Here is an 18,782-nt window from a genome sequence, read left to right on the forward strand (position 1 = left end):
AAAGTTAGTCTAATATTGTGGTTGACATGAAGTAAGTGAAAAATAATCTTAAGAATAAAATGTATACTAAATTTTGTTAGTTTCTTATGTAGTCCATGTTAAGTATAGGAAAGGGAATTTTAGAAATTGCACCATAATTCATTGGAAAAATTCCAAAGTAGTTGAAAACATTTCCTTTTTTGTGTTTCAGATAAAATCAAAGAAAAAATTAAAGAGAGAGATAAGGAAAAAGAGAGAGAGAAAAAGAAGCATAAAATAATGAATGAGATCAAGAAAGAAAATGGAGAAGTAAAGATGTTGCTGAAAAGTAAGTTTATATTCAGTGATTTTAGTTGTACTGTATTGTATTGTTCAGTATACTTACTGGCTTAGTGAATTAAAATAAGAAATGTTATTTGTTGCTGAATTTTTCTAATAAACTGGTCAGGCCCTGGCTGGTTTGGCTCACTGGACAGAGCATCGGCCTGGGGACTGAAGAGTCCTGGGTTCGATTCCAGTCAAGGGCATGTACGTTGGTTGCGGGCACATCCCCAATAGGGGGTGTGCAGGAGGCAGCTGATTGATGGTTCTCTCTCATTGATGTTTCTGACTCTCTATTCCTCTCCCTTCCTCTCTGTAAAAAATCAATAAAATATACTTTAAAAAAAAAAAGAATAAACTGGTCAGAAAATGAAACTTTAATGTAATAGTAGGGAGTTTGAATCTGTATAGTAAATATGTATTTAGTATATTTATTTAGTGAATCATTAAAAAGTATTAAAGGGTTGAGGTTCATTAAACTGTTAGGTTCCTTAAATTATTTAAAAATAAAGCCGTAACCGGTTTGGCTCAGTGGGTAGAGCATCGGCCTGGGGACTGAAAGGTCCCGGGTTCGATCCCAGACAAGGGCATGTACCTTGGTTGCGAGCACATCCCCAGTAGGAGGTGTGCAGGAGGCAGCTAATCGATGTTTCTCATCAATGTTTCTAACTCTCTATCCCTCTCACTTCCTCTCTGTAAAAAATCAATAAAATATATTTAAAAAAAAATTATTTAAAAATAGGGCCGAAACCAGTTTGGCTCAGTGGATGGAGTGTCGGCCTGCAGACTGAAGGGTCCCAGGTTTGATTCCGGTCAAGGGCACATCCCCGGTGGGAGGTGTGCAGGAGACAGCTGATCGATGTTTCTAACTCTGTATCTCTCTCCCTTCCTCTCTGTAAAAAATCAATAAAATATATATATATATTTTAAAAATAGGTTATCTAATTTTGTGTTTGCATTACTAGTCTCATTCATATTTAGATTATGTAAAATAAAAGGCTAAAGCTATTTTTAGCTTGATAGGGATGGTGAAATAAGTGATCTTACAAATATTTGATGTAATCAGATCATAGGGATTTGGAGGGCACAATTTACTCTGAGCTAATTTAGAATAAATCTGAACTATTTCAAGAGAATTTGTGGTAGCATACAAGTAAGGACAGTGTTAAATCCACTCAGCAAGGTAAGATGAAGAATCATTGGCATTTGGTTGCTAGACAGCTAACAAATTCTTTAGCTTCCCTATCAAGTTGACAATATGCAGAGCAAAACATTTTCACTTTGATTAATTTTTTATGTTGAATTTATGTGTTGATAAGCCTTTATGTCTACATAAAGGAGAAAAGACCATAGCTCTGCATGTGCAATGAAATAAACTGGTTAATTTATATTATTTCGGATAAACAGCATTAGATTCTCTATTTTCATTTCATTCTTTGTCATGTTTCCAGATGTTCTTTGATGGCACTTTATTTGATCTCTGTTTTCTACTTGTAAGAACTTTATTTTCTGTAAAATTATGTTGCCCTTGAAGAAACATGTCAGAAGTTAACTTGATGGCTACTTCGTTAATGCTTATTGTCCTTTTATTCTATCTCTTTTGCCATGTATTTTATCTATGTTGTCTAATTAGATTGTAAGCCTTTGAGGCAGGAATCAAATCTACCACACCAATGCTGTCTGTACAGCAGCTAATGATTAATGGCTGGAAATGTTAACTTTACCCTATTGATTTATTTAAATAGCAGTTATTTTTTCTTTTCTTTTTTTTTAATATATTTTATTGATTTTTTTACAGAGAAGAAGGGAGAGAGATAGAGAGCTAGAAACATCGATGAGAGAGAAACATCGATCAGCTGCCTCCTGCACATCTCCTACTGGGGATGTGCCTGCAACCAAGGTACACGCCCTTGACCGGAATCGAACCTGGGACCCTTCAGTCCGCAGGCCGACGCTCTATCCACTGAGCCAAACCGGTTTCGGCTATTTTTTCTTATCAATTTAAATGTACAGTGATGTAAATTCCTGCCATACAGTAAAATGTTAGATCCCTGCCCTGACCAGTTTGGCTCAGTGGCTAGAGTGTCAGCCTGTGGACTAAAGAGTTCCGGGTTTGATTCCGGTCAAGGGCATGTGCCTTGGTTGCGGGCACATCCCCAGTGGGGGGTGTGCAGGAGGCAGCTGATCCGGCGTTTCTCTCATCGATGTTTCTAACTCTCTATCCCTCTCCCTTCCTCTCTGTAAAAAATCAATAAAATATATTAAAAAAAATAATAAAATGTTAGATCCCTGACATACAATTAATGTTAAATATGTGAATCTAGAGATTACATAAGGAAACAAAATTTAAAATAACCTTAAAAATGAAAGTTTTTTTCCCCCCCCAGTAATATGAGATAGTAACCTTTAGTTTAAAGTAGATGAAGAATTTAGGAGATATTTTTAACTGAGTTAAACTGAAACTTAGTGATGATAAGGGAAAAAAATGATGTATATTTGGAAATGAATTGGTGACCTTTGGGTTGAAGGGGAAAATGCATTTACTGTAAAGGGGAAGTAAGTAATACTGTAATTACTGCCTTACATGGTTATAAGTGCCAACGACAGTGTCTGGCCCACAGATATTTAATATTAATAAATGGATGAGAATTTTGTAAACATGTATGAAAGATTAACTCTTGTGATTAAAAAACAACAAAACTCTCTTCTCTTCATTTGCTAGTATGTAGACAGTTAAATGAATAAAAACTTGATTCATTTTGGGAAACAGTACCTGTCCCATGGTAAGCACCAAGTGTTAGCTATTGTTATTATATAGCAAAAACAGTTTGCCCTGTGTGTGTGGCCATTTCCCAAGAGAGCCTTCATCAGGGAAAGGTATCCTTTGTTACTGGTGTTCTGGAGCAGCATCGATTTGGTAGGGACAGTATATTCTTATGTATAACTGTGTGCCCTTTTTTTTTTTTTTTTTTTTTTTTGGCGGGGAGAGGTGGGACTTTAAATTTTATCTTCTCTTTATAATTTTCTCCTAATAATGTTAGTATTGTAAGCTGTGGCACACACAGGCATTGATTGTTTGTTGATGGCACTGGAACATCTAAAATAGAGGCTAACTCTGAGAATAATCTCATTTCCTCCAGATTTTCATTAAAAGCTGCAATAAGTTGAATATGACTAGAGATATATACATAGTTTTATATTTATGTAAATATATATATATATGCTAAAAAATTTTATTAATCCGGAAATCTTGTAAATGTTGAAAACATTATTAAAATAGTTCAAAGGAACAAATAGATTCGAATCATAAGCTTTAAATTTGCTCAGTCTTTTATATTAATGTCTACCAACTATTTTTTCTGAGCATACTTATGTGTTCCAGCCTTTTCTTTTGTTATTGATATTCTTTTGTTATTTTATATTGGTAAGAACATAGATGTTGTAATTATAATATATTTTATTATAGCATATCAAAGAAGCTTGCTGAAGAGTAGGTGGAATAGGGGTTAAAGAAGCCAATGTCCAAGGTTATTGGTAGTGTACTAAAGGTCACAGGTAGGTAAATTATGTCAGGAAGAGTGAAAATATTAACAGGTGAAAAAAGCAGTCATTTTCCAAGGACCAAAGTTTGAAAATAGGTAAGCTAATTACTACTACTTTCTTAAGTATGATCATAGTTATGTATAGATTCCTATATTAGATATGAAATCAGATTTAATCTTTTTTTTAATTAACACTAAAGTATACTAAGGTTAATGGCAGTAATTAATGCCAGTTAATTTGTGTTCTTAAAGGTTGTTTTTTTAAAATATATATATTAATAATTTATAAATATATATTATTGTAATGCATACAGTTTGTATCTCTGTGTATGGGTTTTTTTCTGTCTCTTTGTGCCTCTTTCTGGCTGTGTATGTGTCTGCATTTTTCTCTGTGTCTGGTTCTCTCTCTAGCTCTCTGTGTCTGTGCTGCTTTTTGTATGTGTCTCTGGGATCCATGTATGCATGTGTTTATGGACCTGTGGGAGGAGGGTCCCCCATCAACCTTTTACTGTTACACTTTGTTGTTGTTGTTTTTTCATTGATTTTTAGAGAGAGTGGGAGGAAGGGGGGGAGGAAGCACAGAGAGAAACATCAATGTGAGAGAGACACATCGATTGGTTGCCTTCCACACATGCCCCAACCAGGGCCAGGGATTAGCCTGGAACCCTTTAGTCCATGGGCTGATGCTCTATCCACTGAGCCAAACCCGTTAGGGCTACTGTTATACATTTTGAGGGTCCCAATTACATAGGCAGTAATTCTATCTATATAAAAGCCGAAGCGACCATCGCAACCGAACAGCATGACCAAACGTGCTGCGTGGGGTGACCAGGCTGGCAGGGGGGTTAGTGAGGGACGACCAAATGACCGAGCAGTAGGTTGCGTGGGGCGACCAGGCTGGCGGGGGGGCAGTTGGGGGCAACCAGGTCGGCAGGGGCGGGGGGCAGTTGGGGGTAGTCAGGCTGGCAGGCAGAGGCAGTTAGGGGTGATCAGGCTGGCAGGGGGGCAGTGAGGGGCAGTCAGGCTGGCAGAGGCAGTTTGGGGTGATCAGGCTGGCGGGGGGGAGGGGGCGGGGTCAGTTAGGGGCAAGCAGGCAGGTGAGCAGTTAGGAGCCACTGGTCCAGGATTGTGAGTGGGATGTCCGACTGCCAGTTTAGGCCCCATCCCTGGGACATCCCCTGAGGGATCCTGGATTGAAGAGGGTGCAGGCTGGGCTGAGGGGACCCCCCCCCCACACACGAATTTCATGCACCGGGCCTCTAGTTTTAAAATAAGAGAAGAACATTGATATTCAAAATGGTCTTGTTTTAAAGTGTTTAAATATTTCCTTCATGTACATCTATTGCATTTTGTATGTCATTCCAGGACAGTAAATAAACGAGAGACTATATAAAACTTTAAAAATTTAGGACACACAGGACTAGCATATAGTTGATTCATGGCTATGATTTAGTTTAGTGGAGGCTGCAAAGTAAAATCAGTAAAGAGAAAAGGCACATGAGGTGATGTCTGGAGGAAACCAGGTGCAAGTTTCCAAGAGTCCTCTGCTAGTGGAGTCACCCAGTATGCACTTTATTATTCTAGCAGTGAATTGTGACAACACATGTGAAGTTCATTAGATACTAAATGTCCAGGGTTTTTGTTGGGGGCTGGTCACATAGTTACCCTCTCTATAGCTTGTACTATCAGAATTCCAGACTCCCAGAGGGAAAGAGGTATTCAAAATAAACTGCATTGTTGCACAAACAGTTTAGGCACAGGGAGCCACTCTTATTAGGGAATGATGGGAAGACCCTTCCCAAAACAAGTTCTCAGATTCCAGCTAATGGCCAACCTTGCAAGCATGCCATATTAACTCTTTTCTGCACACTGTGCTCACTTTAGTATCTATTTGCAGAATAATTTGTCATGGGAATTTAATTCCTGGATGTTCAATATAAGAATCTCTTGACTGATTTCTTTTTGGTTTGCATTTTTAAAAAAATGTTTTATTGATTTTTTACAGAGAGGAAGGGAGAGGGATAGAGAGTTAGAAACATAGATGAGAGAGAAACATCAATCAACTGTTTCCTGCACACCTCCTACTGGGGTTGTGCCTGCAATCATGGTACATGCCCTTAACCGGAATCGAACCTGGGACCTTTCAGTCTGCAGGCCAATGCTCTATCCACTGAGCCAAACCAGTTAGGGCAGTTTGCATTTTTTAGTTTCTGACTTTGATACTATTTTTTCATCCATTCTCATGACTAGGAAATAGACTCTTGTGTCTATTTTATTTCAGAGTAACATGTATACTATTGATTGGATATTTTCTATTTTAACATATGTAATTATATGAAACATTTAAATTTCATTTAAATGAAATTCTGCTTATTTTGACAAGCCATTTAATTTGTTCAATTTTACATGTTTTTTCAGTTTAGTTATTAATTATACCTAAGGCCTTTAAACATTTTTTAAGTTCTGTTTTTTAATTGACCACTCTTTTTTCCTTGACTCACTTAGATTTGGCTTACATATATGAACCTCTTTCGTTTTGATTACATATATGAACCTATCTTTCATTTTGATTAACTCCCTGTTTTCCTTTTTCATTATTAATTTTTTTCTGAAGATATTAATCTGAATCTGATGTTTAGTTTATACCAAGAAAGCAAGTATGAATTTGTTAATATATTTCTTAAGTAGTAGCATATAGATTTATTAGAGAATTAAGACTTTGCATTTTATGACTTTACAAACCTATGTAATCAGTAATGTTGACACCTTTTTATTTTTGCTTTTCATGATGATACCAATTTGGTCTTCATTGCATACTTATGAAATTTTAGAAGTGATAGTTTATTATTAACATTAAACTTTCCCTTTTTAGAATTGCTATTAAATTGAGAGAGTTTTTGTTTTCAGGGTTAGGATTAAGTGGTATTCATATGGTGGAAAACTTTGAAAAGGATGCAAGGGAAAAAACTATAAACCTCAGGTAGTCTGTTGGTAAGAGAAATCTTTTCATTCATAGATTCATTAAATGTTTATTTGTAACAGTGTTCTAGATGCCATGAGGGACACATAATGGGGACAAAAGTATCATTTCACTCTGAATTTGTATAAAAGTTATTTGTTTCACTCATAGAATGTCCTTAAGGACATATTATATACAGGTATCCTGTAAATAGAAAAAATAATAGTTGTATATGACTGTATCACATATATTCATATGTGTGGGATATAGAATAACTTAATATAAATTTGGAGTGAAGTAATTTCAGTTCCAATTGGAGAGATGAAGGAAAGCAAAATGAAGGAAATGACAGAGTTTTTAAGGGTGAATAAGGAGTTCAGTAGTAAGTATTAGGCAGGACAAGCGTATTTTAGGGAGAGGAAATACCTTTGTCATTAGTAGAAAGAAAAGGTAGAACTAAGTATGTCTTATAAAAAATTGTAAGTAGTACAGATTGACCAGAGTAAGAGGTACTTGAGGGCATTGTCTTCTAGACTTGACAGGTTATGTTTTATTTGGTAGGCATTGAGAAGCCTTGAAAACAGGTAAGCCAAGGGATGAATATGATTAGGATGAGAAACAGTCATGAGGCAATTAGAACAAAAATTAAGGCAAAGTATCAAGGAAGTAAAAAATAATCAAGGATGAACTTGGTAATTCTTTCAAACCATGGAGAGATCAGAAAGAATACTTTGAGAGAATATCATTGATATTTGAATATTCTGGGAAAGAAAATTTGAATAGACTGGAAGCAAACCCATAATTTAAGGGATAAGAATGGTAGGTAAAAAAGAGAATGCGCTGGGCATAGACTGTTTTTTTTCTTCTTCTTTTTTAAATTTATTGATTTCAGAGAAGAAGGGAGAGGGAAAGAGAAATAGAAACATCAATGATGAGAGAGAATCATTGATTGGCTGCCTTCTGCGCACCCTCTGCTGGGGATCGAGCCCACACCCCAGGTATGTGCCCTTGACCAGAATTGACCTGGAAGGGAGAGGTATAGAGAGATAGAAACATCAATGAGAGAGAAACATCATCCATCGATTGCCTCTGTCATGCCCCCCCCCCCCCCACTGGCTCTTTATTTGATACATGGGTATCATTTGTGTTAAGACATGAGAAATTATTCTTGTTTTGTCATCTCCTCTATTGTATCTTCTGGGGTCTTCACTGGGAACTTTGTAAACTCTAGTGGACCTTAAACAGCCCGTTTTAGATGCAAGAGTAGTTTTGTTTTTTTTAAATATATATATTTTATTGATTTTTTACAGAGAGGAAGGGAGAGAGATACAGAGTTAGAAACATCGATGAGAGAGAATCATCGATCAGCTGCCTCCTGCACATCTCCTACTGGGGATATGCCCGCAACCCAGGTACATGCCCTTGACCGGAATCAAACCTGGGACCTCTCAGTCCACAGGCCGACGCTCTATCCACTGAGCCAAACCGGTTTCGGCAAGAGTAGTTTTTTAAGGAGGAAATATGCTAAAAAGCTAAGAAATTATGTTGCTTTTATACTAAGCAAGTATTTTTCTCCTTTTATGATTCATAAATCTTGATACCTATATGCAGTTTTAAGAACTTAGATAAAGTAAATATGATGACCTATATATCTGTATAATTCATCATACACACTTTGAATAATTATAAAGGCAGTGTTTATTAAAATATATTTCATTTTCAAAAATGAGCTATCAGCTGTTAAAGTGTGTATATATTTTTTGGAGCACCCTGTATATATCATCATATATTTTTATATATATCATTGGGAAATGTTTGGAGGGCATTGTTCATATTGACCTTCATTCAACTTTTCATTTCTGATTTTCTACATTTAAAATTTGAAGATTATGCTTTCTAAAACATTCATTTATTTCATTACTTAAATAAAAACACTGATTGAGTATCTGTTTCATGTCAGAAGGTGTAACTTTGTCTTAAGCCTTAGTGCATGCGTGTGTGTGTAGAGAGAGAGAGAGAGAGAGAGAAGCAAAGAGACTGATAAATTATGAGTATGAATACTGTGTAAAATGAGTCCCAAAGATAATTTTGAGTAAACTTTGCTTATTATTTTTAAAACAGTTCCGAAAGCATGGTTTTTTAAGAAACTAAAATACGGAGTTTCAAAAAAAAATTTTTCCCAACAGGTGGGAAGGAGAAACCAAAAACAAATGTAGAAGACTTACAAATTAAAAAGGTAAAGAAGAAAAAGAAAAAGAAACACAAAGAGAATGAAAAACGGAAGCATCCAAAAATGTATAGCAAATCTATTCAAACCATCTGCTCAGGATTGCTATCTGATGAAGATCAAGAAGCCAAAGGTATCCTAAATGATAACATAAAGGATTATGGTGGAAAGAATTTGGATACCAAGAATTATGGTTCCAAACTTCCAGAGAACAGTGAGTTTCCATTTGTCTCATTAAAGGAGCCACGGGTTCAGAATAATCTCAGAAGGTTGGACACTTTGGAGTTCAAACAGCTCATTCATATTGAGCACCAGCCCAATGGAGGTGCATCAGTTATCCATGCCTACAGTAATGAACTCACTCACCTGTCTCCTGTGGAGATGGCGAGGTTTGCAGAAGAGTTTGTGGATCTAGTATTCAGTGAAAATGAAAACTCTGCAGCTTTCTATGTAATGGGTATTGTTCATGGGGCAGCTGCTTATTTACCTGACTTTTTAGACTACTTTTCATTTAATTTTCCCAATTCGCCAGTGAAAATGGAGATTTTGGGAAAGAAGGATATAGAGACAACAACTATGTCCAATTTTCATGCTCAGGTAAGAGGTTTTTAGTTGTTTTTTTTTAAAAAAGAAACTTTTAATTATGTTTTAGGCAAGTTTCTGTTCTTTGTTTCTCATTTCGCTATAGGTTTGAAATAAAAAGGTAAGACTATATCTGAAATGGAACCTCTTGGGAATGTTAAGAATAAAATGTGTTCTCAAATGTGAACATCAGAATTTAAATGGGTTTCTACTTATTTGTTTTTTTCTTAAGGTAATTTACGAAATAATTAAGATTCTGTTGTTTTCTTTTGCAAGGATTTACCTTGGAAATGAAATGAATTCAGCCATGTATTTTCCATTCCTTACAACAAACAGTTTTCTTATCTGAAAATCACCTAAAATTATCTTCTTGATTTATGTGACAATGCCTTAAAAGTACTTAGTATTGGATCCATCACATAGTAGATACTGAATAAATTTTGACTATTAAATATATTGTGGAACAAGAGGATCATTAGTTAATTGTGTGATTATGTGAGAATATTTGTATATATTGAGCTAATTTTCATTTCCTACCCTTCTCTAAGGTGATTTTATACAGGCTGTTCCCCCCAAAATGTATACAGACTTTAGCTGGTAGCTGTTGAAATGAAATGAAATTTTCATAGACACTGAAAATGAAATGTATTTTAATAAACACTACCTTTATAATATTCGAAGTCTGTGTATACTTTTTGGGGGATACCCTATATATTATTTTATTTATTTTTTAAAAATATATGTATTTTATTGATTTTAGAGAGGAAGGGAGGGGGAGAGAGAGATAGAAACATCAATGATGAGAGAGAATCATTGATTGGATGCCTCCTGCATGCCCCCTCGCGATCAAACCCGCAACCCAGGCATGTGCCCTTGGCCGGAATCGAACCTGGGACTTCTCAATCCACAGGCTGACATTCTATCCATTGAGCCAACCAGCAAGGGCCTATATATTATTTTAGAAAGCAGAGGCAGAATGAAGTTTGCTGGCTTTTGAAAGAGAATGTGGGCCCATTTAAAAGGCCAGTGCTGCCCTGGCCATTGTGGCTCAGTTGGTTGAGCATTGTAACGTGAGCCGAGAGGTAGCCAGTTCGATCCCCAGTCAGAGCACGTGCACGTGTTCCAGGCTCCATCTCCCAATTTTGCTCGCTCTCATCAATGTTTCTCTCTCTCTCTTTCTTCCTCTCCCTTCCTCTCTCTCTTAAATCAATAAAATAATTTTAAAAAGAAGGCCGGTGCTGTAGTCTCTCACTCAGATCAGGAACTGCTTAGGTCAAGGAAATCAGCCAATTTTCACATTTATTGGTGCTAAAATGTCTGATTTTCTAAGTAATAATTGACATCATTCTAGTTTGGAAGGAGGAAAAATAAAAAAAAATTTCAAAAGGATCTCAGTGATCATCTATCCCAACCTTTCTCAACTTACATTAAGAAATAAACATAGATAGGCGTAACTTACTCTTTTAAGGTTGGCAGCAGTGCCGGGAATAGATCAAAATCTCCTTAGTCTTCATCCAAGACTCTTTTCCTTATTCTGAGTATAAATATATATTTGATATGTGTTCATGTTATAGTCTCCACCTGTGATAGCCTGGATAGTCTGTGATAGTCCAGATGTCCACTTCACACCTACCAAACCTCCTGCTCCCACAGTATATTTGGTGTATATTCTGGAAAATATGGTAATATTTAAAGTTTTAATGTATATGTATGGGAATTACTAATATAATATGTTTGAGAATGAGAGTTTATATATATTTTTAGAGCCCTATAATTTTATAGAATTCCAGAATAACTAGTAACTTGTCTGAGATTATATTAAAATTTATTGGTAAAACCAGACTGGCATCTAGTAATAGCATCTACTATTTCTGGAGTATTGACTGTGTCAAGAACTGCTGTAGTACTTCATGTATAATAATTTACTCAATCTTGATTACAATCTAATTTTAGCATTAGGAGACAGATACACTGAGAGAACAAATAACTTGTCCAAAGTCCTTCAATACTCTCTCATTTATTATATGTCTGCTAGGGTTTTGTCAGCTTTTATACGAGGCCTTTTGACTTCCAGTCCCATTTGTTTCCACCATATTACAAACTTTCTGTCATACTATGCAAGTTTATTTTAGTCATCTTTTAAATGTCATAATTATTATTTGTAAAAATATATTTTATTGATTTCAAAGAGGAAGGGAGAGAGAGAGAAACATCAGTGGTGAGAGAGAATCATTGATTGGCACACGCCACACTGAGAATTGAGCCCGCAACCCGGACATGTGCCCTGACCAGGAATTGAACCATAACCTCCTGGTTCATAGGTAAACACCCAACCACTGAGGCACACCGGCCAGGCTAAATGTCATAATTCTTAGATTTGCTTCCCAAATTCTCTTTCAAGGTTAGGAATTATTATATTTTCATTAAATGATAAGAATATTTATCTTAACTATGTAGTAAGTACAGTATGAAAACTGTGATTTTTCCCTTTTTTGTTTTGTTTTGTTAATTCTTACCTGAGATTATTTTTTCCATTGATTTTTAGAGAGAGTGGAAGGGAACGAGGGCGGGAGAGGGAGGAGGGAGAAAAAGAGAGAAAGAGATAGAGATAGAGATAGAGATAGACAGACATTGATGTCAGAGAGACACATTGGTTGGTTGCCTCTTGCACGTGCCTGAGGCCGTGGATTGAACCTGCAACCCAGGTATGTGCTCTTGACTGGGAATTGGATCCGAGACCCATTGGTGAGTGGGCTGACGTTCTAACCATTGAAAACACAGGCCAGGGCAAAAACTGTGCCTTTGCTGTTAAATGAAAGGACATAGTAAGACTCGTTAATCGTGCCAATACATGGCTAGGTTGTAGGTCTCGAGTCCTTTAAAGAGCTGCCTAACCTGGTGCCATCACCTCTTCAGGGTGTGTGGCTGATACATATTACACAGAGGAAACTCTAGGCAGATACATCTTCATTGCCAGCGGTGGCTCTGGCCCATATCTATGTGATCTGTCAGCTGCAGGGACTGCTTTTACCTCTTTAGCTTTAGACAGTGTTAGGAAGATACCTGTACAAGGTCCATGTGCCTTCATTATAAGACCCTCCAGATCCAGTCATTTCTATGGTATAAGGGAGAATATCTAGTGAAAAGCTACCCTGAACTGCTCATTTGATATTTCCTCCATACTGGATTCTTAGTTTGCTTGTTTGTTTGTTTGTTTGTTTGTTTGTTGTTTTTAAAATTAGGAGACCATGGAAGTGTTTTCTGTAGACTGGGAGGTAGCTTTGGGTTTGTTCATATGCACTGGCTTTATGAAACTGAATGGGATCCAGAAGAGAGCAGTAGAACAAAATGAGCCATACTTATTGTGGTACAGTTTTATTTATTTTATTTTTTTGCTATCTTTTAAATTCTTTATTTATTTTTGGTGTAGTTTTATTTAAAATTTCTTCGACTCTTTCACTAAAAGCTCTATCTCTTAACCTATTTTTGTGTTATCCCTCCAGGAAATGATTTTTGAAAACCATTTATACAATTTTCTATTTGGGAAATTGCTTTATGAATTACAGGACTAACGTACAGCCATATATTTAGAGCTAAACCAGTTTATAACTTGAGGACTTTCTTGTCCTGAATTTGAGAACCTGGCTTCCAAATGTAATTTATAGAATTATTTTATAGTCAGTGTAGTGAGTTGTGTCTGGATTAGTGTGGGTAGCTGAATGAACTCTGTTATGATGTGGATAGAAATGGAAGAAGTATAGTCCTGGTTACGCCGTTTATCACCCATGACTTTGAATAGCTACTTAAAGTCCTTACGTCTTAGTTTCCTCACCTACAAAATAATGCTAATGATGATATTACTCAATTGAAAGAGTTGTGGTTAGAAATGTTCTATAGAATAAAGCACGTTTTACAAAGAGTTGTTATATTGACTTAGTGCAACATTACAATAGCTTTCCATTTTGTTGAATAGGTGATGACTAGTTTCTGACCGAAGACTCTTTAAGAGTATGTTAATTGATGGTAGGGAATTCAACAGGTACTCATGATAAAAAATTACCATAAAATTCTTCATATGCAGATACAAAGTTGATTAAATTGTGGTATGTACACACAATGAAATATCTATCCATAAAAAGGATTATAATACTGCTACTGCTGCTGTGTGGATGAACCTTGAAACATGAAAGAAACCAGTCACAGAAAGTCACATGTTGTATGATTCTATTTATATGAAACATCCACAGTAGGTAAATTAGAACCAGAAAGTAAATTGGTGATTGGGAAGGGGGAAAAGGGGAGTAACTGCTTAATGGGTGTGAGTTTTGTGGGTTTTATTTTTAATTGAGATGGTTGATATAACATTATTTTAATTTTAAGTTGCAACATAATGATTTGATATATGTATATGTTGTAAAATGATTACCACAAAGTTTAGTTAATACATACCACCACACATAGTTACAAACTTTTTTTCTTGTGATGAGAAATTTTAATCTCTGATCTCTTAGCAACTTTCATAGATACAATACAGTGTTGTTAGTAGTCACCATGTTGAACAAGACATCCCTGTGACTTATTTATCTAATAAGAAGTTTGTACCCTTGACTGCCTTTACCCTTTTCACTCCCCCTTCTGACAAACATCAGTTCTCTGTATCTGTGAGTTCAGTTTTTTTTTTAAGATTCTACATATAAGTGAGGTCATGTAGTATTTCTCTTTCTCTGACTTTTTTTTTTTTTTCTTCTCTTGACTTTTTAAAGAAAATATATTTATTATTGTTTTCAGAGAGGAAGGGAGAGGGAGAGAGAGATAGAAACATGAGTGATGATAGAGAATCATTGATTGGCTGCCTCCTGCACACCCCCTATTGGGGATCAAGCCCACAACCCAGGCATGTGCCCTTGACTGGAATCGAACCTGGGACCTTTCAGTCCAAAGGCCTATGCTTTATCCATTGAGCCAAACTGGCTAGGGCTCTCTGACTTTTTTGACTTAGTGTAATGCCCTTGAGGTCCATCCATGTTCTTGCAAAAAGAACTTATTATTTATGGCTAAATAATATTCTCCCCCCCCCCTTTGTGTGTGTGTGTGTGTGTGTGTGTGTGTGTGTGTGTGTGTGTGTGTTTTCTCCATTCATTCATCAGCTGATGATTGGGTTGTTTCTGTTTCTATGTCTTGGCTATTGTAAATAATGCTTCAGTCAACATGGCAGTTGCATATATCTTTTCAAGGCAGTGACTTTGTTTTCTTTGGATAAATACCCAGAAGTGGATTTGCAGGATCATATGGTAGTTCTATTTTTCATTTAAAATAAAATAACATTTTAAAGATTTTAAAAACCGATTTTTAAAAATAACCTTTTTATTGAAGTATAATATGTACACAATGCACACAAATGTATAACTTGATGAATCTTTACAAAGTGAACACATTCATGATTTTTAAAAGTAGAGTATCATTAGTATCCAGAGCCCTCCCCAACCCCTCTTTATCACCATTCTGCCCCACCCCTGCCCCCTACCACCACATACATAAACACCCGGGTTATCACTCTTCTAACTTTGAACACCAAAAATAAATTGTGCCTTTTCTGAACTTTGATATAATAGAATCAAATAGTATGTACATTGTCATGTGTGGCTTCTTACCTTCAGCATTATATTTGTGAGATTCATTCATCTTGTGTGTAGCAACAGTTTGTTTTCCCATTGCTGTAAGGTATTCCATTGTATGAAGATGCCATGTTTTATTTATCCTTGTTTATTATGGATGGATATTTGAGTTCTTCCCAGTTGGGGCTGTTATAATTGTAGCAACTATGAATATTTTTGTACATGTGTTTTGGTGAACATATGTATTTGTTTCTGTTGGATATAAATGTAATATTGGAATTTCAGGGTCAAAAGGTATGCAGATGTTGAGCTTTACCAGATATTGCAGGTTTTCTAGTGTTACTGTAGTAATTAACATTCCTATCAGCAGTGTTCCACATTCTTGGTTACACTTAGTAGTACCTATCTTTTTCATGTTAGCTTTCTGGTGGCTGTGTAATAGTATCTTATTGTGGATTTAGTTTACATTTCCCTGAGGACTAAGGCAGTCAAGCACCTTTTTATAAAATGACTAGGGTCCTGGTGCACGAATTCATGCATCTTAAAAGGAACTGTGGGCCGTGAGGCTGCTGTGGGCACAGGGGCGGATCTCAGCCTATCCTCCCCGCTCCCGCCCAGCCCCTCCCGACCCCTCCCGCTACAGCCCCCAGTCCCTTGTCTGCTGGCAGCCCCACTCCTGCTGTTCCCACATGCTGACAGCGCCGGCTCCACTCACATCCACTTATGGCGCGGAGCGATTGGGGTCCGCCAGCACCAGCAGTGGGTGCGAGTGGGGCCAGTGCTGTCAGTGGGTAGGAGCAGCAGCTGCTGCCCCATCGCCCCTCGGGCACGGGGAGGTGGAGAAGCCCTCAAGAGCGATCTGGGCCGGCAGCCATTGCTTGCACCCATTGACGGCGTGGAGTGATTGGGACTGGTGCTGTTATACAGCACCTGTTATACGGCTCTGGCAGCAGGTGCGAGTGGGGCCGTCCTCAGCAGCGAGTACGAGTTGCGGCTGCCAGCCCCATTTGCCCCTCAGGAGCAGGGGGAGGTGGAGAATCCCTGAGGGGTGATTAGGGCCAGCAGCCAGCACTCACACCAGCTGACGGGGCCGGTGCCAGCAGCAGGTGCAAGCCCTGGGTGGGATTGCAGTGCACGGGAGCAAAGAATTTTCACCAGAGGCGCACCCTGATGACAGCGACCAGCGCCCCCCTGCCTTGGCCTGGTGCCCCCGCTCAGCTGCTCCACCATCCCGCCGTGGCTGATGCCCACCATGTTCCGCGCTCTGTCACCTGCTGCCAATGCCTGCCATGTTCCGCTCACACCCCCCCTGTGGTCAGTACACATCATAACAGCCAGTTGTTTGGTTGTCCCACCGTTCGGTCTGTTTGCATGTTAGGGTTTTATATATATAGATAGTTCAGTTGGCTATCTTCTTTTTATAAAAGTACTTGGTCTACTCTTTGGCCCATTTTCCGATTGGCTTTTTTTTTTCTTCTAATTGATTTGTTGGAGTTTTTATATATTGTTGTGGATTAGAATTGTGTCAGCTACATGTATTGCAAATACTTCCTTTCTCTTGGTAGCTTATTTTTTCACTCTTAAGAATGTCTTTCAATTATTAGAAGTTTTTTTAATGTAAACTAATTTATAAAGTTTTTCACCCCGCTTATGGTTAGTGCTTTTTGTATCCTATTAAAAAATCTTTGCTTAATATATTCTCCTTAGTTTTTTTCTGGAAGCTATTATTGTTTTACCTTTCATGTTTAAATCTATATAGTTCTTTTGGGATTAATTTTTGTATATGATATGAGATAAAGATCAAGATTCATCATATATTTCCATAAGGTATTCGGTGGCCTCAACCATTTTCCAAAAAGTCATTACTCTCCATTAAAGTGCATTGTTACCTTAGTTAAAAATTAATTGATCACATAGGTGTGGGTTTCTGGGCTCACTTTAATTTCATTATTTTGTTTGTCTGAATTGGTGTGACTTTATGTTACTTTCTTGATATCTAGTAGAATAAGTATCAATTTTGCTGTTCTTCGAGATTTTCTTAATTCTTTATATTTCCATAAACTTTAAAGTTAGCATATCAGATTCCACAGAGAAATCTGCTGGATATTGATTGTGATTACAGTGAAACGATAGATAAGTTTGGGTAGAATTGATGTCTTTATAATATTGGATCTTCCAGTCTGTGATGATGGTATTTCCCTTCATTTTTTTCCTCAATATATTTTGGTTTTCAGCCTACAAATCTTGCACATCTTTTGTTAGACCTACTCCTAGGTATTTATGGACTTCATTTTATTAATCACTCTTTCTGGAAGTTCTGAGCACCTTTTAGAGTGTGATGTTAACACTCATCTTCAGAAATTAAAAATGTATCGTGTATTTCATTTCTCTCCCAGTATCCCCTTCCTTATCTATGGCATTATCATGCCTGCTTTTTAGTAGAATCACATAGTGAAGCTATATATTTTGATGATGTCATGTGAATTAGCCTACATACTGACATGAAAACTTGTCTTCAAAAGAATTGGTTGAAATGATAATATTAATTGAGTTAATGTGTATTAGTATTTTAGGGGAAGGAAGTTATCAATATTAGCTATTGAGTTTCACATAATATCAATCATAACAAAGATAAGTTGTGGGTAATAAAGCCAAATCATGTTCCAGTGGTTGCTCAGAAATAAAGCTTGATGGTTTGGTCATTGATGACTTTTCATTAACTAAGTTCAATAGTTTAGGTTCAGTAGAACCTTTTCTCATTAATGTATGCGAAGAGAGAAAAGAGTGAGTTGACAGAGAAGATTGGGAATCTGACCTTTATTCTTTTCATTTAATCTTACTTTGGAAAATACATTTAGCAGTGTCAAAGAAAGAAATTTCATTATAATGGTAATGAGTATATATAATTAACATTATTTTTAATAGATCAAATAGATTGCATATAATGTTAAAGTATGTATTTTCTATTTTTTTGTATTTTAATATTGTAACCTGTGCAAATGGTGGAGCTTGGACTGTAAATAAAAACGCATTAATGCCCGGCTGGGGTGTCTCGGTGGTTGAGCATCGACCTATAAACTAGGAGGTCATGGTTCGATTCCTGGTCAGGGCATGTGCCTGGGTTGCGGCTCAGTCCTCAGTAGGGAGCATGGAGGTAGCCAATCAATGATTCTCTCTCATCATTGATGTGTCTATCTTTCCCTCTCCCTTCCTCTCTGAAGTCAATAAAAATATATTAAAAAAAAAATAAAAACCCATTAGTTTGAATTTTCAGACAGGTTTCCATCATTTCAGTTCTGGGTTTAGTAGATCAGACCAAAGGAATAAATACTACCAGCATGGCCACTGTACTGTATGATGGCATAAGTTGTCACTGCAGCCATTCACAGTAATGTGAATATCATTCCCCAGATGGTGTAATCTGATGGTCCTGACTACCAGTAGCTTGTTGAACCTAAACCAAAAATATTCATGCTGGGTTTGTATCCTGAAGAGACTAGTCCCCCTCTCTCCCTTTATTTTAAATAGTAAAATCAGAGCAATCAAAATAATTTGCC

The 18,782-nt window shown here is 36.9% G+C and overlaps 1 protein-coding gene across 6 annotated transcripts in view; it reads left to right on the forward strand.

Annotated features, from left to right (window-relative positions):
• Positions 1-18,782, forward strand: part of RSBN1L (round spermatid basic protein 1 like) — a 60,354-nt gene that overhangs the window by 16,246 nt on the left and 25,326 nt on the right. For 3 of the 6 annotated variants that reach the window (XM_036327650.1, XM_036327652.1, XM_036327656.1), the window contains exons 2-4: positions 191-307; positions 8,988-9,625; positions 11,185-11,292. In XM_036327650.1, coding sequence (XP_036183543.1) covers positions 191-307; positions 8,988-9,625; positions 11,185-11,292 — 863 coding nt within the window. The remainder of the gene's footprint in view (positions 1-190; positions 308-8,987; positions 9,626-11,184; positions 11,293-18,782) is intronic. The other 3 variants (XM_036327653.1, XM_036327654.1, XM_036327651.1) reach the window with 3 other exon arrangements.

The sequence above is a fragment of the Myotis myotis genome, unplaced genomic scaffold, assembly GCF_014108235.1.
Source record: "Myotis myotis isolate mMyoMyo1 unplaced genomic scaffold, mMyoMyo1.p scaffold_m19_p_11, whole genome shotgun sequence".
In the NCBI taxonomy this organism is placed as follows: domain Eukaryota; kingdom Metazoa; phylum Chordata; class Mammalia; order Chiroptera; family Vespertilionidae; genus Myotis; species Myotis myotis.